Raw genomic sequence first — 25788 nt, 5'->3', positions numbered from 1 at the left:
AGTGACATTAACTGAGATGAAAATAAGATGGTTTAAATAATAGTAACAACAAAAATGCCGTCAAAATCTTTCCTCTGAGATGTAGCCCCGTCCTCTTCTCAGTACCAGCTCGCCTGCCAGAGTGAGCTGTGGAGCAGCACCTTCTGGGGGCCAAGCCTGCCTGCATCGTTGAAGGGCAGTTCAGCTGGGAGTAGGAGTAGTTTTCTGGAAGTTAAGTCTACCCTTGCAGTTTTCTGGAGGGTGGGTGTTTCTCCTTGTGCCAGCATGGGAAACCACAGTGGTTTCTCCGCCTAGGCCATCGCACTGCCACACAAGCCACTGATGGACAATACTGCTTCAACACAGACGTCTTGCAGAAATCACCAGAGGCAAGTGCACAATGCAGCCCCTAAACAGCATCCCAAACACAGCCTGAAGACCCCAAGACAGCCTTCACCCAAGAAAACTGTGTATCCTCAACCTTTACCTGGGGAAACCTTGTCTCCTTGCCTGACCCAGAAAAGGCAGAGGGAGCTGTAACACTCACTGAAAGCTAAATCCATGTCAATCATTCGTCTGCACAAAAATCCTTCATTTCTATTGAAATAACTTATGTAAAATAGCACTTCGTTAGGACAAGGTGGGGGAGGGGGAGGTAATTTTGTGTATTTATTTATTTATTTCTGTTCTGCTTTAAGCCTATCTATAGAAAGCTCTCATGCAAGAAATTGCCTCCCAATTTAGCTGAAAATTTAAAGGACACTTCTGGAAAAAAAAAATAATTAAAAAAAAATAGGCAATTCTCCTTCACACAGGGAATTGGCTGGGTGTGGGCACTGAGCAGGGGGAGTGAGGGGAACTAAAACAATCTAGCCTGCTTGTTCTGAAACCAGAGCCACCAGAGAGCAGAATAAATGCAGTGAAAATTATGGTATTTGTAAGGGTTTGAAGCAGAGAAGGTGGGCCTAGGAGAAGCTCAGCAAGGCTGAAGGTTTGGAGGAACCTTCAGGACTCATTTAGATGAGCACACATCATTTTGTAGTAACTGCTTCTTCACATACACAGTCCTTCCCTGACCGGGGCTCTCTTCTGCCTCGCCACAGCTCGCATCTGACGTTCACCACCCTCATGATCGCTGACCCGTCATTAGGAATTAAGTCCTTGCCCATTTCCTTCCTCTCCCTGTGTCCAAGGAGGCTTCCTTGCTCCCTTCCCTTAGCACCATTTGCTCTCTGAGCTCCTTATTAAACCACTTTTGCAATCCCCTGCAAGCTCCTACTTTCTGATTTCCAGATGGCCCTAAGCATCACAAATCGGGCCTCGATTCCTCATTTTCAGTATTGCTACTTGCAAGTTTTGAGATCCTGTGTCTCAGGCACTTCCCAGTCCTCACTCTCTCTGAGTGCCAGTCCAAATGTCCCATACTGGTAACTTCCAATCACAGCTGGGGAGTACATGGGAATTGGGATACAGAGGGAACCGCTTCTAGGAAGCAGCGGGGTGGGGGTGGGGGGGAATAGCCCAATTTTCTGGCCCACTTTTCTGGCTTTTCTTTCTTACCGTAAGTTTTTCAGGGATGGAATGAGCCTGCATGCTCCTGTTCAATAGCTTCTTACCACGAGTATGAGGTTCAGGAGATGTTCAACTCTAGTTTGAGGGTATATCCTCCTCAGTGTGATCCAGAAAAACTAGTGGGATGAAATCCCAAGTATGCAGGCTGAGCAAGCTGGATACTGAAGTACCTGCCTTTTTTTTGTATGTGAGATATGACTACTTCTCCATTTGGAGCCTTGCCTGTTGATGCCTGCTTTTCCCTGCATGGCTCTTCATCTTTGGCTGACTCTTTTCTGACAACTCTCCATTACACAGTAATGCGGCTTTTTTACGGATTGATGTCCAAATAACTTTCAGGGGCCACACTGTCATTTATATGCCCCTTACTTTGAATTTTCCAAGAGATTTGTCTGTTTACCAACCAAATTTAGTTGATGGCCAAAGCTGAATCACATGATGCTGCCAATAAAACAAATACTCTGTTTCTAAAGGGCTAGTGGCATAGCATCTCTCCGTTTGTCAAATTGTCCCAACAGACGAGAAGATAGGAACCTTTCACAGCCCAAATTAGAGACAGAGCCTTCACAGGTGGAACACCAATGCAGGAAGAAGTGGGGCAGAGAGTTTAATTCTGGAGGAAGAATGGTTCTCTCCCTCATTGGATTGACTGTTTCGCGTTTTAAACCATCCTGCCTCCGTCGCTTGAGAACAAGCCACCGGCTAAGGATTTCACGCTAGAAAAAAAGGATGGGAGAAAAGAATGAAGGACGAGACAGCCGTGCCCTGAGCGGTGCGGGCATGAGGTCCCCCGTCCCTTCAAACGCGGGGCTCCTCCTTCAGAAGCGGAGCCCCTGGGGCCGCGGGCGGGAGCGCGGGCGAGGGAGCGGCGCGGGCGGCTGCGGGGGCGCGGCGGGCGGCGGCGCTGTCCGCGGTGCTGATCCGCAGGGAGGCGGCTCCCGGCGGCTGTCGGTCCGCTAGAATCTCCGGCTTACTTGGGTGGGGTTTTTCATTATTATTATTTATTATTATTATTATTATTATTATTATTATTATTATTATTATTATTATTATTATTCTCGGGGACTGCTCTGGTTTATCCTCGTTGTGAACACTACTTGCACCAAGTAGTGGTTGTATAAAAACAAAACAAAAAAAAACCCAAAAAAACCAAAAGAAGGGGCACACCAGACACTTGCTACTGAAAAGGTGCTGGGCTACAAAGCTGTTGTATCATCGAGCAGGATCTGGTCTCTCTCTTCCTCTCCCAAATCTGCCTCTTACCTTAATTTCAGTTTTCAAGAAAGCCATAAGCCAGGATTTGTTCTGTGTTAGCAGAAGAAGGAGAAAAAGGAAATTAAAAGTGAAGAGGAGGTTTCTAGGATAGAGGGCTGCTCCTGTCCTGATGGCCAATGTTCTTGGTTGCCAGGGTGAATATTCTGAGTCTTTTCTCAGGGACAGCAGTGGCTTTTCTCGTATTATAAACCAACCAATGTCTTTTCTGATATAATGTTTGGGTTTTTTTTTCTTGTAGCATTTCTCTTCCTCTCTCTTGCCGTTCTGTTCCTAACACCATAGTGATCTTCAGTGCCTCTCAGTATCCACAGCCTTTACTGACTTCAGACAAAGTTGTGGGTGTTCAACCCCTTTACGGTTTAGCCTGTTGTTGCACAAGAAGGTTTAGTTACACAGGAACAACAATTCAGTCCCTTGCTGATTATTTCTATTGTCTCAATCTAGCTACGTAAGAATGAGGCTGGGCTCGAACAGATCACAGCCAGAATCAATCCCAACCATCTCTCTCTAGCAATCAGAACAACCTGTTGGGAGCTGAGTAACAGCTGAATTCTTGGTGAGAGAAATTACAGGCATAAAACCAAAACCAGATAGATTCCTTGTGCTCATTCACGTTTCAAGGTATATTTATAGGTACTGCTGCATGGTATCTTAAATATCTGAGTTTAAAAAGAAACTGGATCACTCCTGTTGGGGAAAATAATTTTTCTATTCTGTCACTTTCACCGTCTTTGTCCCTGATGAGAAAGGGGGAGAAAGACACTGAATTACACACCCATCCAGCCCCTACCATCTCTTCTTTGGGCTGTTTGGATACCCCTGAGATGGATCTGTGAAGATAAGGGGATCTGAAGGTCATCTGAAGGTCATTCCTCAGAACTGGAGTAGGAAGAAGGGAGCTGGGCAGGAAGCTGCTCATGAAAAGCTGGGGGTTTCTTACTGTATGGAGCTGGGAAGGGCCTAGTAGGTAAACAGATGACCTTACAGTCTAGGTCCTAGTTGAGCCCCTTCCTTAGACTGCTCCAACGTATCCCCCTCCGCCTGCTCCCAAGTCTTGCTGTCACTGGAAGAAAAAGCTGAGAAGAAATCTTACCACTGATGAAAATCCCTACATAAGGGAGATAATTCCACCCTATTTTTTCACTTTTACTTTCAAGAAGACAGAAGACTTTGGAAGAGAATTTTTTAGACTTTAAGATTTTAAAAGGACAATATTCTTCCAAAAGGTTCACAGGAAAATTGAACAATGGATCAGCATTCATTATAGAGAGAGGAGGCAAAAAGCATATGGCTGCCACAGCCAGTGCTCTTTAATGGTCTGGGAGAAAAAGCACTGAGCAGCTAATAGTATTTGCCTTGGGAGCAGTAGTCAGTGAGCCTCGGGTCGGGAGGAGTGTAGGAACCAAGCTAAATCAGCACACTCGCCATTGGTCCAGGAGCGGAAGGAGCTAAAACTCCTCTATTGCATGCCTGAGGCTCAAGTGCTGTGTAATCTCTGTGCCATAAACTTCTAGGAACCATTGTGGATAGCAGATGGCTGCTGAATGATGAAAGCAGATGACTCAGATTCTGGGCAGTGCAAAACCAGAAGACCTCAAATCCTGATCACAAAAGTCAGTTCTTGAGATTAAATCAAACCAGCCACCTGAGCAGAAGGGTGTCACACAGCCTTGCGCAAAACCAACGTGCTACCAGACGTGGGAGGGCTCTTGTAAAAAGCTCCACCTCCCTTCCCCCCGCAACACACATACACACACGCTGCCACATACAGCAAAAACCATCAAGGTTATGTGTTTCCTGACATATGGTTGGCTGAATAAATATAGTTACAGAGAACTCTTTGGAAAGCAATAGCAGAATGAGTAACAGTGCATCGCTACCATGGGAAATAAAACAAAAAGTAACCCAACTGTAATTCAGCCAGAATCATTCCAAACCCCAAAGGTTGGCCTCTTTTTTTTTTTTTTTCTTTAATGTGTCTGACATTTTATGGCATCAATAATGCAAACAAAGAGGAAATCATATTTGCAGAACACTAATGCACGGATGTCTAAAGCGAAATACAATACTGATTACTTTTTAAATGAAGCCACCAGGTTTTGATGTGCTGTGGTGGTTAAATTGGTCCATCAAATTCCTTCCAAAGCAAATTCCAGTCCAAAGCAACAGCTTGACCTTCTCTATAACCTTGGGTAGCCTTTTCAGCTGTGTTCTGATTGGGGATAGTAAATGTTAGTTTGAAGCAATCTTCCTGGTGGCCTTGATTACAGAAATACCAGGGGCACACAACTCCATCTGAAGATGAGGGGGAACTACAGGCGTGTCCCCTCTTCACAGGCTATCCAAAGCCTTCGACAAACATAACAGTAACCCTACTATGAAGAGCTGTGGGTGAGAGGATGGGTGGGTCCTGAAAGAGATTTCTAGAAGTACTATTGAGATTTTGCCCTTAGAGTTAGTGCTAATCTGTTCGGCACCTGATAGCTTGTCTCTTGCCTAGAACCTCCTGCAGATGACTTCAGAGCAACGTCTGAGTATGAAAATAAGTGTATGAATAAGAAGGTGTGGCAAAAACACACAAACCCTTCCTCTTCCATTTCTTTTAGATGCTAGTGGGTTTTTTTCACAAAGAAGTGCATCTCAGAGATGCATCTTGAGAACCACAGACAGGATTGTCTCTACCCGCACAAGAGTGAAGAAGCCATTGTGCTCCTGCCTGGGAAATCTTGCTGCTCGACCTACTCTGCAGCAAAAGACAAAAGGGTTTGGGGACTGGCCCATGCTTCCAACTTAAGAGCGGGAGCATTCAGTTCAGGAGTCAAGAGACTTCTTTTGCAATGTCCTCCGACTTGCACTGAATGAACTGTGTGAACTTATTTAATTCATGCGGTTTTGGTTTGGTAGACAGAGTTAAAAGTGTGCCTGTGGGCTGGTAGATAGGATTGGATGCTGTCGTCTCACATCAGCTGGGATTTTGTCTGCCATTTAGTCCTGGATCACATCTGATCAGAGCGTTGTGTGGGGGGATTGTATGTGTTGGAGTTAATCAGTGCAAGCAGCTAATTGCTACTGGTTAACTAGTGCCTTTTAATTAGGACTGTGCTGCTGGGTGGATACGTGAAGGGAGCTGTTTGTCACTGGCAAAAAATGTCAGCCTCGTAATGTAAACCTCTTTGGGGAATTAAAAAAAAAAATACAGGCTGGAGCTACTGTCACTTTAGCACTGTAGAAAATCAGTTTCAGCAGAACTGGCCTGGATGAGGTTAGAGTTACGCTCTGCTGGGGTCAAAAATGATAGCGGCTGCTCCCCAACCCTTTCTCCTGCGCAGAAGGGTGGGACACTATGGGCTTCAGCTGGGATTTACAGGAGATACCCCACATGCATTACAATGAGCTTTGCTGTAAAATTCACTGCACAGAGGTTAATCTAGATGTCAACACTGCCTGACAGCAGTGAAATTACTCCGGGGCAGCGCTCCTTCTGAAGTCTTAATATAACAGTCAATTCCATCCTGCCTGCAGGAAATGAAAGTTTTCTGCTTTGTGTGCGGAATCATTCGGCGCCAATTTTCTTACTGTTTGAAGTCCAAACTGTTTGTGGTCTTGGGATTCACCTCACATTAAGACTTTCGCTTCATTTAAAAACTCTGCTAGTCAAGTCCTGAGAACTGCAAGGACAGGAGCCACGCAGGGAGAAAAAGAAGAAGGCGGGGGGGAGAAATCTTATCTCACCTACCACATCGAAATCAAACAGCTTCACCAGCTCTCTGTGCTCTGAAAAGAGAGTGAATGCAGAAACTCAACTATCTAAGTATCAAGGAGCAAAGACTGGGGAGCTTGGAAGCCAGCAGAGAGCGAGAGAAAGCGTGCAAGAAGACATTCGGACCTCCTAGAGATATGATTTTCTTTAGAGGTATTTCAGTCCTTCCCTGCTGGGACCTTGTCCTAAGAAGCCAATAGTTCAGCAGTTAAACACTCCCTCAGCACCACTGCTCAAGTTTTCAGCTGTAGGATCAGTCACTCGTGTTGGGCTGTTCGTGTTGGAGATCAGTTCCCATAGAGGACTCCTGACAGTGTGAGGAAGCGATGGTTATATTTGTTGTGCCTCCTTTCCCCGTGGAGAGATGCTAAAATTGTGGGAGGAGGGACCAATGGTCATTTCTTTAGTCTGAAAAGACCTGTCAGATTGGGTCTGTGAGAAGCTCAAGCCGACGAGATGAAACCAACCTATCAGCTCACTTAGCTCAGCCCCTGAAGAAAGCCATAAGACTGTGTCCTTCTTTCTCTTTGGTCTCTTATCTCTTTCCTCGGCTCAGTTTTTCAAAGTTGCAAGCAATGGGACTCCTATTACTTCTCTCAGGGAGCAGTTTCATGGTTCAGTAGTGTACTGGAAAGGAATAAGAGGCACAGGAGAGACAGAATGCTCCTGCCTTCCTCTTGGAGCAGCGACTGATGTCTCTGCCTGTGTCATTTATGACACTGCCAGCCAGAATGGATGTTTTGAAAACACCTACTTTCTCCAGGCTTGAACCACAATGTCTGTTATTGCAGGGAAAGCAGCAAAGGGAAAAGATTTTTTAGGACTTAGAAGCTACTTAAAGAAATATTAAATGCATACTGATGTAAGAGACATCTTGGGGCAGGGTGGGGAAGGCACCTTAGAGTTAAGCAAGTTTGTCCTCTCCTGAAAAGCAGTGCCAAGAGGGGAATTTTCTCTTTTTCTGTTTTTGGTATTCATTTGGAGACAGCACTTATTGTTATGCCAAGGCTCCGTGACCCTACCATCCATCAGAAAGCCACTGCATCTGAATGGAGAACAAGCCTTTTGGGTTGTGTCAAAGCATGCCCGTGCCTGCTGAGTCTCATAGCAGAGGAGCCCTGTTGATGCCCATAGCCTTCCAGCTGTCAGAGGAGCCACTACAGCATGGTATCACAGCCAGGATCCCATTCATTCAGCTTGCTTATCCTCACCATTGCCTTACAACCAGAGCACACACCTACAGCTGTTACAAAAACATGGGATACGAGCCATGGCTGTAGTGGTTCAGCTGATTCCTGGCCAGATCAGGAAGCAAAGATGGACATACGATGCGCCAAAAATTCAGCTATTTGCATTGCCTTTTCACTAACCATTAGGAGACACAGTTGGGCAAAGGATGTAGACACTCCCTGGGGGAAATGAGAAAGATTTAAAAAAACTTCTTAAGATGACATTGCTGAACAAAATACTGTCTCCACGCAGACTGGCACATGAATGCCTGCTGATCAAGGAAACTCATGGATTTGAGCTCTGGGAAATAAGAGCCTTTCACATGAAAGGAAACAGCTCATGTAGTATTATACTTCTGTCTGTGGCCCTGAAAAACCATAACTTTTTCAGGCCTTCTTTTAGTTGCATTTTTTTATAGAAAAAAAAAAAAAATCACAGGAATCACAAACCCTAGCAATTTTGTTTTCTGCCTGGATAAATGGTCCCTTGCTTTTATTGGTTTCTGTCTCCTTTTTAAACTAGTATTTGCCCAGTGTTATAGCTAACTTTTCCTGGAGCTCTAGTATGTTGCTATTTTCTTTTGTTTTGTACTTGTATCCTCTGTGCTACTTAAAATTCTATGCCACATTCCTGAAACCAGTCTCAATTTCCCAACCCAAGCTACTCACTTGCCTTCTAAAACCAGCCTTTCCCTTTCCTTGGCTTTTTTATTTCCCCACATATTTTCTCACCTTGTTCCACCCACTCCTGGGGACAAGCAGACAGCTCAAAGCTAACCACGTCTCTCAAGCAAGCAGCCTCTCTTAAAGGCATTCCAGATTTTTCACATTTGTCTGTGCAGCACATGTTCCCAGAGTCACCTGTCTGCAATTCAACACCCTGTGGACCCAAGGGCAGGCCTGAAATGAGGCAGCCCAGGCTCTTTTTCACCCCCAAAATACATGCATTGAGGGGCATTTAAAAAGACCAGTTGGGCAAGCTTTGTGGGAGACAAGGTAGGCTTTCAGTCTGGCAGATCATTGCGTGTCTTCCCTTAGCTACATTTCAGTTTTCATCTTGCAACCTGACAGACTGGGGTGGAAGGAAAAAAAAAAAAGTATGCTGGAGAAGACAAGACAGGTCACTCATGAGCCCCTAAGGCTGGAGCCACATTTACTGCCCACAGTTTGCAGCCCTGGCATGCGATTGCTATCTCTACCATGCACCAAAATAGCAGCTTCACCTCCAAGAAAGCATCATTTCAGTGACACTCTTGGGTGACTGAGTTGGTACTAACAATTTTAATTTTTAGGGAGCAGGATGCAGCTGGGACAGGGAAGACCCCATGGCCCCTTCTCAGCAGTGCTCAGACCAGTATTCCTCCCAGCTCCCTTTCACCAGCCCCTTGAGAAAACTGCAGATGGAAAAGGCTGGGTGGTAGGAATGTCTGCCTGGGCATGCTAGGGATTAGGCCTGGCTTGCCCCAGAGCTGGGTGAGACCTTTTGGTGTTCCCAGGCAGCAAGGGTAGCTCTCTCCTCTTAGTAGAGGCAGGGCAATGATAAGTATCTCTCCTGGAAAAGGAGAAGGAGCATGAACTCATTTCTCTTTGTCTCCAGACAGTCCCCACACTCAGATTTATGGCACTCGGTGAGGTTTTCCCCCCGAACTTGCTCTTCCACCTCCCCTCACACGCAGTGGGATGGTGGCAGGGCCACCGCAGAGCCCCTCTTCCTACAGGGAAGAGCACCATCACCAGTGCTGATGGGCGGCTCCGCTTCTGGTCCAGGGAAGGTGCTTCTGGAAATGAGGTCTCAGGATGTTCACTAGGAAGTCAGCACAGCTGCTTTAGCTCTTCCCCTCCAAAATTGTGATGCCAAAAAAGGGATGTAGCAGTTTCCATCACGTCTTCGAACACAAAACAACCTCCTCCTCCCCCCCAACAAACCTTCATCCAGCACCAACAGGCCAAGGGGCATAAAGCAGCAGCAGCAGCCGGGGAGATGTCATGCCGCAGAACTGCAGCTTATCCTGCTCGTCTGAGCAATTGTTCACAATTGACTTTGACAAAAGGACCTTTTTCCGAGGCAGTCACTGCACTTGGTGGAGTCAGAGAGCCTGAACCTTGGTCTCAGCCACTTCACATCTTCTGGAGACCCATCTCCTAGATGGCCTCTCACACTTATTCCTAACCATGCAGCACCAAGGCTCGGCGTCATGCTCAGCTCCTGAGCTCACCTCGCTGTCGTGACTGTACAAAGAGGTGGCAAAAGGGACAGGGTTGTGGTGCCGGGGAGGAGAGGAAGGAGGAAAGAAGAAAGGAAAGGAGGATGTAGCTGCTGTGCAGAATGGTGACAGGGGAATCTCATCGAACATGGGAACAAAGTGTCTGTAGGTGATTTGATAATATAAAGGCCCATGACACTGGCCAAAAGAGAAACGAGAGCATGAGAGTGAGAGAGAGGGTAGACAAAATGGTGGCCTTGCACAATCTGGTGCAGTGCCTGGGAGCCACAAGAGCAAGAAGCCACTTGGGGTAAGAGACAGACAGCCTCAGGGAAGGATTTTCTTTTGGAGACACTGGGCTATTAACAGCCATTGCTTGTTCTCCCCTTGCACAGAGTCTCCAGTCCTTTTAGCCAAAGCAGCCTGCATACAAAGTGAGCCAGGCCAGGGCTAGCAACCTTTCAGCCAATCTTTTTCACTTCCAAAGGCAGACCTAAGTAGGCAGATGAGGAAAACTAGACGACCTCTCCCAAAGGAGCAGGATCCTGCTATTGAGGGGTGGCATGGTATGCTGTTCCTGCGTGCGGACTTCTGGCTCTGGTCCACACCCTTGTCCCTGACCATGGCATCTTTGGTGTCCATGCTGTGATCTGCTGGCGCCTGTTCAGCGGCAGTCCATCCAGCCTCCATTGGCACGAGCCTGTCCCACTAGCCCAGATCTCTCTAACACGCAGAGGAAGGTTACATCCTTACTCCCACATGGTTACTGCCACTCATCATCTCCCACCCCAAGCTTGCACTGCCCTTTACACAAGCACAGAATAAGCCCACAGCCACTGCTGCCACAACAAACCTCCTTGTAACAGTGTCCCCTGCCCCTGTCTGAAACCATAAGCCAGGTCATGCCAGAGCCATGGGTGGGAGGTAGAGATTGGCAAGAGACAAGGGGGATGAGGAGAGGATGCAAAATCTTCCCCTTTCAGTAGCTGGCCATAACCACGTCTCAGTCAGAGTCACCCATCTCCCCTTGCATCCTGGCCATGAATACTAATCTGGCCATGGGGAAGGAGCCAAGACCCCTTCTCCACCTCCTCTGACCCCATCTGCATTCCCTCCCAGGCAAGCGCCACATCTGAGCAGGCTATTTTTGTGCCAGTGGTTGTTACCTTCTCAAAATTGCCTTGATAATGCCTGTGGCGCCCGCTCCCTGCCTCCTGAGAGCAGCTGCCAAGTTGAGGTTCCCCCTCATCCTCCATTAGCCACACGAAAAAAAGACCCAGAAAGGTTTTGTATTCTCAGCCCAGTCTGGACGGATGGGATTCAGCGTCTGACTTAGCCTTTCCCCAGGTCGGGATTATTTCCTGCTCAGGGGAGATGGACTATAGGGAGGATGCTTCTGTCTCTCCCTCGCTGTCCCCACCACCCTTTGTCACTGCCTGTCAGGCCTTTATCCTCATTGAGATGCAAGGCTGGCCTCTGCGGCCATCCGCTGAGCCGTCTGCTCCTGAAGGCACCTTCCCCTCCTTCCCCCCCTCCTCCTGGGACTGCCTGTGGAGCTATTCTTCAGCCTCTGCATTTCACAACAGCTCAAAGGCAGATGCATCAATCCTTTCAGGGGATGGGGACGTGAGGAGAATGGCAAGGGGGCTGCAGGCAGGTGTTGGTAGGTTCCCAGCCATCTCACAAGCCTTGTCCCCCTCCCTGTCCCCCGCTGGCTTGTGCCTGAGGCTTGGACTGAGGCATGGGGCAGGGATGGGGAAGGGAAGAGGGTAGGGAGGAAGAGTGCTGGGATATGCCGACCCCATAGGCATGCCCAGCCCGGATGCAGGCAAGCTCCCAGCTGTCCGCACACCGCAGCCTTTCCCCCATGAGGGGAGCAGGGATCCAACTCTGTCTGCTGCGGGTTTACACCAGGGACCAATTTGGCCCTGGTGCAGACAGCTGAGGGAGGGGGAACAACCCCATGGCCACTAGCAAATGTAAAGGGTGAGGAGAAAAAGGAGGGGTGGGGACGGGGCGTTGTTCCTCCCAAAGTCGCCGACTGCGCTGGGTGCCCTGGACGAACGGCACTCCTGTCTCGCACACTGAAATGGGTTGGGGATGATTCAGGACCGGGTCTCCAGGACCCCCTCTCGACTCCCTCGCACAGCCACTTCGGTCCCACTGCTCTCCCGGCTCTGGCGCGGGGCAGGAGGGAGGTTTGGGTCCGGCCGGCTTGCCGTCTGCGGGAGGGCAGCTGGTTCCTGGTGTGTTTTACCCGTAGGTGCCACAATCCTTTGACTGTGTGTTCAAAAGCCTTGAGTCTATACATTTAAGAATCAGCAAATTAGAAAAATTGTCCTGAAATGTTGGAGGGAGGAAAAAGGCAGGAAGGCAGAGAGGGATGGGGAAAGACTTAGAGGGAGGGAGGGAGGGAAGGGGTTGGTAAAAGAGAGTTCATCCAGGGGCACTGCCCTGGCTTTGCGCCCATCTCCTGCGGGCTGGGAAGGAGGGAGGGAGGCAAGGACAAAAAGGGAGGACTGATTTCACACATTCAGTGCATATCATACAACCGGGGCAAGGCTTTCCTCCCAGGGCTCCTACCTGGGATGGCATCGCTGCCGTAGCCAGTCTAGAGCCCTGCCCAGCAGCCCGAACCATACTCACAGCAGGGTCACAATGCACTGCTTCATTGCTCAGGGGAAAGATACCTTCTCCTTTCTTTCTTTTTTTTTTTTTTTTTTTTAATTATATATATCTTTTTAAGTACTTTTTTCTCCCTTTTTTTGTTTCTTTTTTTTTTTAAAGTCTCATAATTTTCTGTAACAGCAGCTTCTTTCTGTATTGGTGTGGAAGTTCTATATAGAGAGATATCTATAAATATATATAAGCCAAACTGCCTTACAGGTTGTTGTTTTGTGGGATTTTTGTTGGTTTGCTTTTTGTTTTGTTTTTTTTCAGTGTTGTATGTGTAGCAGGCACTTGAGTTTATATGAAGATGTTTGCTTGGGAGCTGAGGGGCAAAGGACTTGGGAGGGGGAGAGGGAAGGAAGGACGGAATGAAGGAGCAGGGACTTCCGACAAGTGGCCACTGCTAGCCAAGGATGTCCAGGTAGATTGGTGTGGCCTTGCCCAGAGCATGAAGGATCTTGTAGATCTCCTTGATGTTGAGCCGTTGCTGAGGTTCTCTCTGCCAGCAGCCCAACATGATGTCGTAAACCTCCTTGGGGCAGACTCGAGGCCTTTCCAGAACTCGGCCTTGGGTAATGCACTCAATGACCTGAAAGAAAGAAAGAAAAGAGACACTGAGCACCAGCTGGGCAGATCCTGGAGGATGTCCTGTCCCAGCTACTTCTTGGCTGGCGTGGTACCATTTAGTGAATGGGAACACTGAGAAGCCAAGAGGTCTGCAGATCCTCAGCGCTCACCTGTTTGTGTGTTGTTAATGATAATTTTACAGTGAAAAGTTTGTCTCCAGCTGCAGCCTTGCAGTTCCCAAAAACCTTCCCCATTTGACACCTAACTACCTCAATGCACTCTCCAAACAGGAGGTCACAAGCAAATGAAATGAAATTTTAATTTATGATGTCAGTTTTTCCTGCTAATTGAAGAAGGAAAAAAAAGCCTTAAAATCCCTGAACGAAAGTAATGTTTTGCACAGCTGAAATGATATTTTTCTTCCCTGAAAATCAAGAGCCCTTTCCATTGCAAAGCCCAGGAGGGTTCTACAAGGGTGAGTTCAGATCGTCTTTTCCTACCTCCATCTTCAAGTGCAGATTTGCCTCATTTTGACATAGAAAAGCAGCCGAAAGAATGAAATTTCATCTCCCATCACATCTGTGATGGAGAAAAAAAATTTGCAGTGCTAACACTCTGTTCTGGGTAAGGTCGGTGCTGCTAATGAGAGAAATGTAAGCTCTTGGACAGCATTAAAGTCCTTTAGAGGGATGCCATTGGAAAAGACTCCCCTAAGTGTCTGTGTTTTGCTCACCGGAGGAATGGATGCAAAGGGAAGGGGGGTATTATTTGTCAGAGAGCTGCTATTACCATCTGGCCTCCTTGGTTGGAGTTGATGAGTCCCAGCATTGCAGTGTGTGAGTGACCTGCCGCGCTCTGCAGATAAGCACAGATCCCAAGCAGCGTGTTGAGGGAAGCCACCCAGCAAGGTGTGTTTGGAATTTATCATTTATGAATAGTAATGGGCCTGCCACACAGCTCAATGGATACTTATCGCTTTGCTGTTTGCGTATAAATACAGAGGGGAGAGATTAGGACCTGCTGAAAGCTGGGGGAGGAAGACACAGCATGCAGAGAAGCCTGCATCGCCATAAAGCTGTTGGCAGCGGTGACCTGTGGGAGAAGGTGAATTATGGTTTCTGACGTGACATCCTGGACATGCACAGGAGCCCTGTGTTGGGCCTTTTCTCTCCAGGACAAAGGAAGGGCATAGACAGAAGTTAATGGACTGGCTGAGGCTTTCAGATGAGGTGGTGCCCTGCCTCATCCCTCTGCTCAGGCAGGGTCTCTTCCAGCCTTGAACAAACTGCTAAAAATGCTCTAGGGGTATGAGGCCACGTGGATGCCACAGGAGGGAGAGAGCATCCCAGCCTTGCTAATGCCCACACCCAACAATGGCAGTGCTCGGCCAGCCTGGTGATTGCTCACGGTCCACTCATGGCAGCCTGGAGCCTGGCACAGACTCATTTAACCTGCCTCTCCACGGGGCTCTGCAGCTGCGGCCAGGCTGCCGCTGAGACTTGCTCTGTCACCTCAACATCCAGGAGCTGGTGGAGGTGTCAGTCCCCTGCAACCACCCAGGTTCTGCCCACCTCTCCACAAATTGTGAAAAACGAGCCAGACGAGAGCTAATGTTGCTCCCTCCCACCAGGATGGTGTGGTCTGGGGTGGAAGTCTTCAGCTCTCAGAAAGAAGTGGATACAGCAATAGGAAAGGAGAGGATAAGAGTTTTCCACGGATGGTAGAAAAGCCAATACAGCTGTATCTGTGCAGATTTTAGCCAGCCCTCCTCCCTCAAGGTTAGGTGTGACTATTCTCAGTCCTACTGTCCTGCAAAGGAAACTGAGGCAGAAAGCACGGGGGCAGCTGAGCTGTCATATTCCAGGGTGCCTATCACCCATGTACAAGCTACATGTGCTCATTTGTGTGTGTTTGTATTTACCCTCCCAGGGAAATGCCAGAGCAGCTCATTAAATAGCATGACAAATAACTTCTGTCGCTGTCGATTCCATTGTTTGTGTCTCTAAAATGTTTGCGTGTGCTACTTTGGGATATACAGTCAGGCCCCATTGAGCACACGAATGGGCAAGTATTAGAGCTGTAAAGCAACACCTTGGATTTGCCATCCCTGCAACTCACTTAATTAAGGGATCTGTATCCAGAAAGCAGAAAATGCACATTTCTCATTACAAAAGGTGAAATTTTTGAAATCCATTAGATACACAGTAGGATAAAAACGTGCAAGGTTCCCACACACTGCTGTGTCAATGCATCTTGTTCCTGTTCTATAATACCCCCTGCTATTTGAGCAAAAATCTTCCAATGCATTTCTGCTGATGTGCCTCAAACCTCAGCTCTGACACTCTGCTAATCCCAGCCAGCCTTCCCTCCACATTTTTACAGTACAACCCTATACCGATGGGCTGCAACTTTTGCTATTCAACGAAATAACAAGGACGAACCAGCTCCTTGGGTCCCACCCTCAATGAACTGGGGCAAAGCATATAATAGATATCCCTACGGGAAAAAGCCCCACAGAAATGTGCCACATGCTATATAACAGGCTTCAAACACTTTCTCATAAACTGAAGACTGCAGTAAGAGCCTCAGCTATAAAGTAAGGAGAAAGAGAGCAGAGGAAATGCAGGGCATGACAATAATTTAGATCCCAGCAGTAATTTGGGTATCCTCAGTTCTGGCAGCACCCCAAGAGTTTATCAGATGTGGCCATTACGGAGGTACATCAGGAACGTAGAAGGGAGAGACTGAGGATAAGCCAGTATATGGCTTTGGCAGAGCCCTTTGATTCCTGCATGCCTCAGTTTCCCCAGCTCTTAAATGGAGATAATGACAATTCTCCCATGATGAAGCCAAGGGAGTGCCAGGGAGGGGACCATCTACATATGAACTGCTTTGCAAGCAATCTGGAAAGGAGAGATGGTAAAAAGTACAGTTTCCAGCTGAGGTGTCTCAGCACTGTTGTACCTCTGTGTTTGAGAGCTGAAACCAGGGCTGCTTCCCATATGTGAAGATCTCCCAGAGGATCACCCCGAAGCTCCAGACGTCACTCTCTGTTGTGAACTTCCTGTACATGATGCTCTCCGGAGGCATCCAGCGGATAGGCAGCATGGTGTGTCCTCCAACCTGGGTGAAGGCAAAGGCACAAGGAAATCTGCGTGATGAGAGCCCTGAGGAAGGGGTCAGCCCTGCCGTGATGTGGACAAACTCGGGGCCTCCCTGTAAGCTACAACAACATGGAGCTGTTCAAAAAAGCTGGGCTGGCTACTGCCTCCCCGACCGCCCATGGGCTTACCCGCCAATCCCACCTGGTTAACATGATGGACAGGGAGTGAAATGCATCAAGATAAATGATGTCCTCTCCTCCCAAAATGGGCTTGTAAAGAAATCAAATGACAAAATGCCAAAAGCATGCTCCAGCCCTACAGTCTGATGAACCAGGAGGCAAGGCAAGAAACAGTGTTCAGCAAAGTATTGATCTGAGTTTTGCAGGGCCTCAGTGCTCTGAGGCACACACCAGACATCCAGCGTGAGGTTTGTCCCTCTTCGGTAAGGTTTTTTAAAAGCCACGCACAGGCAACTGCACATCACCTAATTGCATGGAAGATTTTGTGCTCATAAAACTGTGCTACAGGCCTTTTCAAAGAGTGCTTTGAATATGTAAATGACTGCAGGACCGCACTGCAAAAAGGCGGTCTGTTTGTAAAGAACAGGCTCTTACAGGCAGGGATATGCCCAGCATTTAATGGAGGCAGGAAAGCCAGCCCCTTTGGAGAGTTTGGAAATGGAAGAGCCCATGGGCGAAGTCCCATTGGGGTACGCCAAGCCAGGGAAAGGCGCTTTCTCAGTCAGGGTCTACCCTTCTCTAGGGCACATGAATCCAGCAGGTATACAGCAGGTTTGCAGGATACATGCAAACAGTTTGAAAGCAGATGGATTAACCTTCAGATTCACTAGAGATTTCTAAACAAGTGTCTCTGAGCAGGACAAGTTTTCCTCTGTTCTGTCCTTCTACATAAGAAGCACCATCTGTGGGGAAATAGCTAATTGATAAGACCAGCCGGTGCTGGAAGCAGTATGGCTGCAAGTCTCCAGCACTCGTTTCTGCCGAGGGTAAAATGTCTGAGGTTTTAGTGGTGATGAGAAAGAGTGCTTTTCTGGTGCTGCTTGGAAGACTGCTTGTCTCATTATGGACACCAAAAAAGAAAGTGCTAATAATTTTGTAGCACTGCAACTGAAGCAAACAGGCAGAAATCTCTCTGGTCCTATGAGAGATCAGGGGAGAAGGTATCTGGTATCTAGGTTTCCAGCACATGAATGGCTATTCAAAATAATGAGATCGTTGCGCTTGCTTGGATGAAAACTTTTCTTGTACAAACAAAAGCTCTCCTCCGAGCTGCCAGTTTTCCCAAGCTGCCACAGGTTTCTTTGCCTGATTAAAGCAGAACTAGCGTGGGGAAGGGTCAGTACAGAGACACGCTGCAGTGCTTGCAAGCAAGAGGGACAGTGCTGGGGATGTGTGTTGGAATAGGGTGTGAAATGGGTATGATGCTTAGCAGGCTTTCTGCATGGAGGGTGTGAGTCAGACTTCTCTGGGGTTTGACAGAATTTGGACCCGGGCTTGCAGTGTTGTACTCAGAGATCTGCAAACCATCCCTTTTTCTAACTCTGAAACAGCCTCTTCCTACAAAAAAGAGAAGGGATTTTAAAGGCCTCGGGAACATCCATCTTTCCTAAGTGCAGAGGTGCTCAGAACTGCAATGCATGAAGATAAAAAGCTCATTGCAGCTCCACACCTCCTATTTAGAAATGGCTTGGCTGGCGTGTTCTCAGCTTGCTGCTCTGAACTCCCAAGAATGTCCTCCCATAATGGAAATGAAATATGCTTTTCTTTGTTTGTTCCTTTGAAACCTTGGCTGCAATTTTAGCTCTTTCCTGCATTCCCAGCTTTTACAAGTTGCTTTCCTTTCTTGTGAAGGGCTCTGAGGAAACGTTATTGACAGAACAGGACATACATCAACCTTGATTGTTGCAAAAACTGTTTTGTGCTAATGCTTATTTTTTTCTCCTTTGAGTAGCACTAACTCTTCAGTTTTCCAGCAATCTCAAAATGATTACTCATTGCAAAGCTCTCTACATTTGCAATATCCTGAATCTTGCAGGATCATTTGACATTACAGGTAGTACAACATACTGAGCACACTTAACTCCCTTTTGAACAGGTCTTACGGCAGTTCAGAATCTATGAACCAGGTCAGTACTGCATACGAACAGCACTACAGCAGTTTTGCTTGAATGGGAGGGCCCTGGTTTACACCACTTGAGACTCTGAACCTGAAAGCAGAACAGAGAAGCCAGTAGTCCATCTCAGTTCTAATAAACTAAAATAAAGTCAAGGTCTTTGGTCTCCTCTAGACACAACCTGGTGAAGAACTGCCGGTCAAGTGACATACACAGTCAACGGTTGTCCCAAGAATGTGATGACACAGTCTTGGCTTAGCTCATACGGTAGAGTCCAGGGACTGCCGAAGCATTCCTCTCAGCCCTGCATGTCATGTGAGACATATCTTTTACTAAAAATTAATCCGGTAATAATTAATAATCAAACTAATTTTGGGGGAAAAAAACCTCAAGCAATGCCCAGAAGTGTGTGGATCCCAAAATATGGCTCAGCTATGCCCATAGATAAGGAGGTATTCTTTGTGGAGGTATTCTTTGCATCTCAAACAAGGTGCCACATTTTTGAGAGGAAATGTTAAGTCTTGCACTTGCTAGCTATAAGCAGAACAGGCATCAATTAAACTGTACCATAAAACCACTCCAATGTCTAGCTTAGCACATAAGGCCCACTATTACATTTTAAAGCATCACCTTTGATTCATAAGGTATGCTCCCCTTGCAAACTGATTAGGATTAAAATTCCCATTTAACAGATGAGAGAACAGATGCAGGAAGGCAGGGAAAGACCCTGCTCTGAAGCTGTATAGTAAGTGAACACTAAGTCAAGTCTTCCTGGTCTGCAGTCAGCCATACCCTGTTATTTGCTGATGTAGCAAAATTATTTAGAGCTGAGCATAGAGGGGTTGTGCTACTGATGGCATAGGAAGCAGAGTGTGTCCAGGGTGACAGAAATCCTTTGCATAACATGTAGTGGCTGTGATCTGTGTTACGCCAGCGTAGACTTGCACGTGATTCCAACAGCTATATACTTCTTTTACAGGACGAGACATTGCCAAAAGCTTAAAAGCAAAATGATGCTATTAAATCAGGCTAAAAAGGATGTTGTTCTTTTCTTTTGCAAAGCCAGTTTACATGGCATGGCCTTGGCTCTGGAAAGAATCGTTATTGTGTCTTTAGAGAGAAGGTGAAAGTTTGCTTCAGTCAAGCCCCTGTTTGCTCAGAGCTGGGCCTGGCAGGTTTCAGAAATAAGCGATGGACTGATGCTTGTCAGGAGCATGCTACTTCTGAGTCTTTTCTAAAACAGTCATGTCATCTTTCCACCCCACTTTCCTCCATTCCCCTTGGGAGCCTGGGATGGGGGAGCCCAGCCATCATGCAGGTTCATCTTCTAAAAGCCCCTAAGGGTGATATGTCCACAAACAGTGGCATTGCAACTTCTCCCCTGGAGACGCTCCACAACCTGGAAAAGGGATTTGCTTTCAAGCAAATAAGGCAAGTAAATCCTCTTCTGTTCCTCCCTTTAAATCCTACGCTGCTGCCAAGCTCGCCCTTTCTCCTTGTTATTTTAATGCTTCATAGACCTGCAGACTGGCCACTCTATCTCATTGCCATGGCTATCTAGCTTTGCTAGACATTTTTAGCTCTCTAATTCTCTCTCCCTAGATCAAGGCCCCCGTGCCCAGCATTGACATATTATTCCCACTGCTTTTCTCTTTCAGTTTGCGGTACTATCCTGGTAATAAATAGAGCAATCAGTGCATATCCTCTGAGTGGCCAAAGCTTCCTTCTTCTGACTCCATTTCAAGATGGCAGTATCACCTACTCGTTTTCATCCCTTTCTAATGGATACTCCCAAGTGCACGACCTGGTCTACAGCCACATGTTTCTGATACTCCAGGGCACCTGGCCTCTGCTCTGAAGCCTCATTACATATCCAAGCCTGTAGACTTGCAAGATAACCAGCCACTCCCTTTGAGCAGCTTACTGCCGTATTAGATATGAACCTCGGGGAGCTGGGGGAGGTTCCTGAAAGGCCAACATTAATGGCCATTAGGGAGAGAGATAATTACTTAATGCTAGTACAGCACTTTGACGATGTAAAGCTATATAAATGCTATGTACAAGTAGTATTATAAGGCTTGAGGTTTGTCTGCTACCAAGGAAAACTGGTGTCTGGGGAAAAAATTCTCCTTGTCCCAGCTTTCTGAATGACATCCGGCTGATTAGGAAGGGAAAAGATGACATGTTATCCCCAATGAGTTCGGCAGTACAGCAGCAGGTAGTGGAGTAGCAGTGTTCAGCAAAGACTGCGCAATATATCCACAGTTTGGGCCACTAACAGAGATACCATGGAAAGCAAAACCAGAGTAAGGTTGAAAAACCCTCATGAGAACTTTGGACTGGTGGGAATCCAGATCCTAACATGTTCAAGGCAGCTCTTGGTCGGCAGCCCTGTTTTCCCCCTCCCGGCTCACATACTAGCTCCAGGGCTGTAGCCCAAAGTAGCATTCAGAGCGGAGCTACTGAGCCATCCCCTCCATGCTCACAGCTGAAGGTTGCTTCATGTTCAGCTAAGAACAAAATTTGGTCTCTGGCATACTCTAAGCCTGTGTTTTATTTTCCTTTTTATGCAGTTTCCTTCCCAACTTTGAAATAAAATAAAAAATAAATCAGTGCTTTTGTTTTCCTTGGTCATTTGACATTTGCTTTCCAAGGTCATTTGACAGCTTTCTTCCTGTTCCTGGCACACTTCAGGGAGGCTCTGCTCCTGCTCCTGCCTTGGGAAAGTCACAAGAACCACCGTAGATGTCTTCATATGGTGCAGCATTAGTTGAACTTCCTTTTTATGTGCAAGAAGCTGAGACATTTGAGTTTGTACAGAATCACATAGCAGTAGTGGAGACCTTGGCACCATTTCTCTCCAGGAAAATCTACTCAACACTCAATCCACAGAACCTAGTGATAAGACACACATTCTCTGATTGCTGTCTCTGTTCCTGCTGCCATAGGTAGGGATGACCTGGGATCTTCTTTAATTGCAGACCTGGCTGTCATCCCAGGCTGGGCTGCACCAGAACATATGTCCTTTAGACCTCAGCTCTAGGAGCTGGGTGATCCCTGGAAGATACTTAGCTCAGGACCTTCCCTCAGCAGCCAGATGTATGTCCCCATCAGGACACATTAATTCCTGCTGTGGGCAGGAGTTGTTATTCAGCAGTTCTGGACAGCTTTGTATGGATAAGAGCCACAGGTGGTCGGGTCACCCGAGAGGACACAAGGACAAAAAAAAAGCAATGCAAGCAAGAAGCAGGAAAAGCTTCTCTCTTTGGCTAAGTTGAGCTCTTGGAGAAAAACAAACAACAAACAAAACTGCTGTAGAGCACGCCTTTGTGAGTCGAAGTTTGTCAGATCAGGTTGGGGCATGCGAAGGTGGCTTCTCAGGGGCGAGGCAAAAGGCAGTACATGCTCATGGCTGGCTCTCCAGGAGAAGACACTCCTTCCCTGCCTTCAGTGCTGGATCCAGCAGCGCTGAGAGACATTTCTTTATCAGATGTGCCAGTATTTCGCCTGTGCGAGTCCCGACAGATTCCTGGGCACCTTTTGCAAAGCAGAGGGCTAACTCTGACATGCCAGACAGAGCTGAGCTTTGCTGAATATTAGCTGTCCCACACTTCATAGTTTTAACTGTCACCTTACTAGGCTCTTAAGTACCCAAGTAGTTTACACCAGAGGTAGCTGAATTTAAGTGCAAGTTGTGACTGCATGCGATTCCCAAGTACTTTATCTGTAATTTCCTTTCAGCTTATCCAGAAAGAAGGGTGCTAGCTATATCTGAGACTGCACCATTGCCAGAATTACTCTGGCCTCAAAAAATCCCCAAGGTGTTCCCCTGACTGAAAGGCATCATGTGTTATGGCCGTACCACCCTCAGGCTGAGCCTCTTTTAAGTGATTCAAAAGCTGTCACTGCACACCCTCAGCATAGCCCTGTCCTTGCCTTCAGGTCTTGTGCCTTTGCTGTCCCTGCTGTCATAGCCGGTGCTGAACATGAGCGTAAAACCAGTCAACAAAACCCAAAAAGCTTCTGCCAAACATTTTGACTCACTTGACTTCTTGTGTCCTCGCCATGCAACACTCCGCATGTGTCTACTCCACTTTCTGGGAATGGCAGATCTGACCCTCTCCTAATCCTCACTCCCTGCACCTAACCATCTCCTCCGTTGCAGGCTCTGGCAGTGCCGCAGCATACGACTTGCTGCTCCCCTGCATGCCAGTGACTGAAGACATCTCACAGCAATTTGCAAGGGATCACAGAGGGGGTTTGGAGATTTACAGAACACACAAAGGAGCCTGTAGCTGTTTCTCCTACTTGCACACAGCTGTGCTGGGTGTCCCAGCCTGGCCCAAAACCGGGGAGACGCAGGTCACCTGCAGCCAGAGGGGAGAGGGTTGGACTTACCCAGAGAGAGCACGGGGAAAGGAACCAAATGTGCCTGTCGTGAGGTGATGTAAGGAGCCAGATGGACTTGCTCAGGAGCTGGAAAGACTGACCAGTAGGATTAATGTGAAACTGAGAGGGGGGTGAGACCTTCCTGCTGTCAGCAGGACTGTTTGGTAAGGGACTGTTTGTTCCCCCCAGATGCACATACTGTGTTTAAACCTGAGTCTAAAAATAAAGCCTGCCATTGACATTGTTTTTCCTTACTTCATTTAACAATCTAGTTGCTTTATGACCTGTAATTCTGAATCACATTGAATCAAGCAGTGTAATTTGCAAGCAGGGACAGTGGCCTTTCTCCCCCTTCCCCTCATCTCTGCTCCACTGAGTGTGTTTTAATCCCACGGTTTTCAGCATTCCTAATGAGCCATTAACAAGCTGCCAATTACTTATGCAAATGAGAAGGGGCAGACATGGAGGGGTGGCTGTACCTAGAGGTAAATTCTGCTACCTCAAAACGGCCTGAGATAAATCACTGCTGCTCTAAGAGCTGCCTGTACCCAAGAGTCCTCTCAGTTATATTATCTGCCATCTAAAAATGCCAGAGGTAATGCAGAGGATGGTTAAGAAAAGGGAAACAGAGGAGTAATCGCACATATATTTTTAATTATGTTTGCCAATAATCTATTTGGTGTGCTCCTTACCACGTTTCACCCCTCCCCTTTTCTTCCCAGAACTCAAAGCAGCAGAACCCACTGCTAGGAAAGGGCTGCACAACCAGCCTGCAGAGGAACAAAGGCCAGTTTCTCATTTTCATGTAAGTAAATGCTCCGAAAGCCGTGCTCTCCAACACCAGGACACAAACCGTGAGAAACCCCAGCCATGCCTCATTCAGCTGGGGAGACGTGGGAGCAGAGCAACTGTAGTTTGCAAAGCACCTAGTAAAGAGGTCAGCAAGGCCACCACCAGGTCCTAGCAGGTCCTAAACCCCTGTCCTAACAGTTGCTGCTAGAGCCTTCCCAGGTGAAGGAGAGGTGACCAGCCTCCTGATCCCCCGGGCCACCTATTGAAAGCTTTTTGTGGCCCAGAACGACAAGACCCCACACTAGGATCTCAGACAGCGGAGGAAAGTGGTAGCGCTGGGGAAGGATTCACCGGTGGGAGACCCAGTGGCTTCCCAGGAGTCCCACTGCTTGGTTGTGGGTTGGCACTGGGCAGCTGTGCAGAGGGTGCATGCAGGTGGTGGCCTCTGTGGTCTTCTGCACCACAGCCACAACCTGGACACCACATCTGGGCTGTTCAAAAGCTACCAACTAAGCCACCTTTCTCCTCGTCACTGCCCAGACAAGAGGCTGGGAAGGCCACTAAACCTATTCAAACTACAGCCATCAGATAGTTTGTCAGGCACTGAATGGATTTACAAATTTGTCTCCACTTTTTTAGGACAGGCCTGCTCGGAGACATCCAATACCCATGAAACAGCACAGCTGTCGGCTGGTTCCAACTTCAAAGGGGATCTGTAGTCTGCAAAGACTGCATGTGCCAACAGAAATTGTCCATGACTGATCTGCATTATCATTTTGCAGTGAGCTGGTAATACTACAAGAAGTGTTTAATAGCTCAAAAGCTAATCAGATAGAGGCTAAGTTAAACCATCATGATGCAAGAAACACGTCCATCAGGATTCTGCTCTTTTGGCGACGCAGAGAATTAAAATCAGCTCAGTTTCTGGCTTCGGAAAGTAGGAAGAAGATTTGCCCAATAAATCTTAACCTGGCGATATAAAAGCAAAGTCTCAAAATGGCCTGAGAAATGCAGCTTAGGAAATAGGACCAATAAAGCACTTGCACGTGCGATCACTCTATGCTAAAATGCTTTCAGATTGGAATCTCATAATCTCCCCTTCCATTGTCCCTCTCTCTCTCTGTCCTGACAGTGACTCCCCTCTGGATAACCAATAATGCTCCATCTTTGTCTGCAGCCAGAGCCATTCCTGACTGACGACTTTACATGATTTAGATAAGGCTCCATTACTTAACTTCTGGATGCTGGATAATCAGTTCAACTGCCTTGGCATTAATCATAATAATATTCAAAATTCATTAGGCTAGATTGTTTGGAAATCTATTTCTTGTTAATGTCAGATTCCCTGAGCATAGGCCTGGCAGCATACAGACAGAAATTTAATACAACACGGGGTATGGGAACTCCCTATAGAAGCAGTCCCTTTCTTTACGTGCAGCTGGACCGCGATCTGGCAGCTCCTGCCTGGTTTGTCATTTGTGAATCTTGTTAAGTAGCAGTGAAACACGGTGAGCATGCCGCCTGTTGGTTGACCAAGGGGCATCTATAGAAATATATAGCTGAGCATGGAGTTTTTAAGGGGGAAGGTTAGATGCTCAGATCTGCGCCCACAAATCTTAATAGTAACTTTTGTATCTAAAAAAACCTGGGCGAGCAACCTCTTATGCGTAATCATGGTATGGAGGTACAAAAATCGAAAGTCTTTTTAAAGTAGAAATCTGTTCCTTGCTTTCCTGAAAACTTACAGTACTTTAGAGGATGGGGCCTTAGTGCTTTACCAAGGTGAAAAACTTTCAGCAGTAAAATAGCTGGATCGTTCCTTCTAGCCAGTTTCCTGTGGGCCAGTTGAGGACGGTTCCCAATGGTGCACTTCCTAATGGTTTATTTGGCCAGTTTAAGCATTTTGGGTGATGGTGCTTTCCTTCAGGTATGAGTTCTCACCCTCTAGTTGAACAGTGGTTTCTCAGCAGGGAAACATCACAGAAATATAGAACAACTTCAGAAGATGCATACGCTTTCTCTCCTAACGAAGGCAGTGCAGGCACAGATGGCATCTCAGACAAACACGTTGCAAGCTGTGTTAAAATAAAGAGCTCATCATCGGAGGCTTCAG

The 25788-nt window shown here is 47.2% G+C and overlaps 1 protein-coding gene across 2 annotated transcripts in view; it reads right to left on the bottom strand.

Annotated features, from left to right (window-relative positions):
- Positions 1–2569: 2569 nt before the first annotated feature.
- NTRK3 (neurotrophic receptor tyrosine kinase 3) overlaps positions 2570–25788 on the bottom strand; it is a 229612-nt gene continuing 206393 nt past the window's right edge. For both annotated transcript variants that reach the window (XM_076347948.1, XM_076347949.1), the window contains 2 exons: positions 16221–16379; positions 2570–13278 (listed from right to left, as the gene is read on the bottom strand). In XM_076347948.1, coding sequence (XP_076204063.1) covers positions 13093–13278; positions 16221–16379 — 345 coding nt within the window. In that variant the 3' untranslated portion in view covers positions 2570–13092. The remainder of the gene's footprint in view (positions 13279–16220; positions 16380–25788) is intronic.

Source organism: Aptenodytes patagonicus, chromosome 10 (assembly GCF_965638725.1).
Source record: "Aptenodytes patagonicus chromosome 10, bAptPat1.pri.cur, whole genome shotgun sequence".
In the NCBI taxonomy this organism is placed as follows: Eukaryota; Metazoa; Chordata; class Aves; order Sphenisciformes; family Spheniscidae; genus Aptenodytes; species Aptenodytes patagonicus.
Note: the sequence above shows the minus strand (reverse complement) of the source record. Positions and strands in the feature narration are given on the sequence as shown.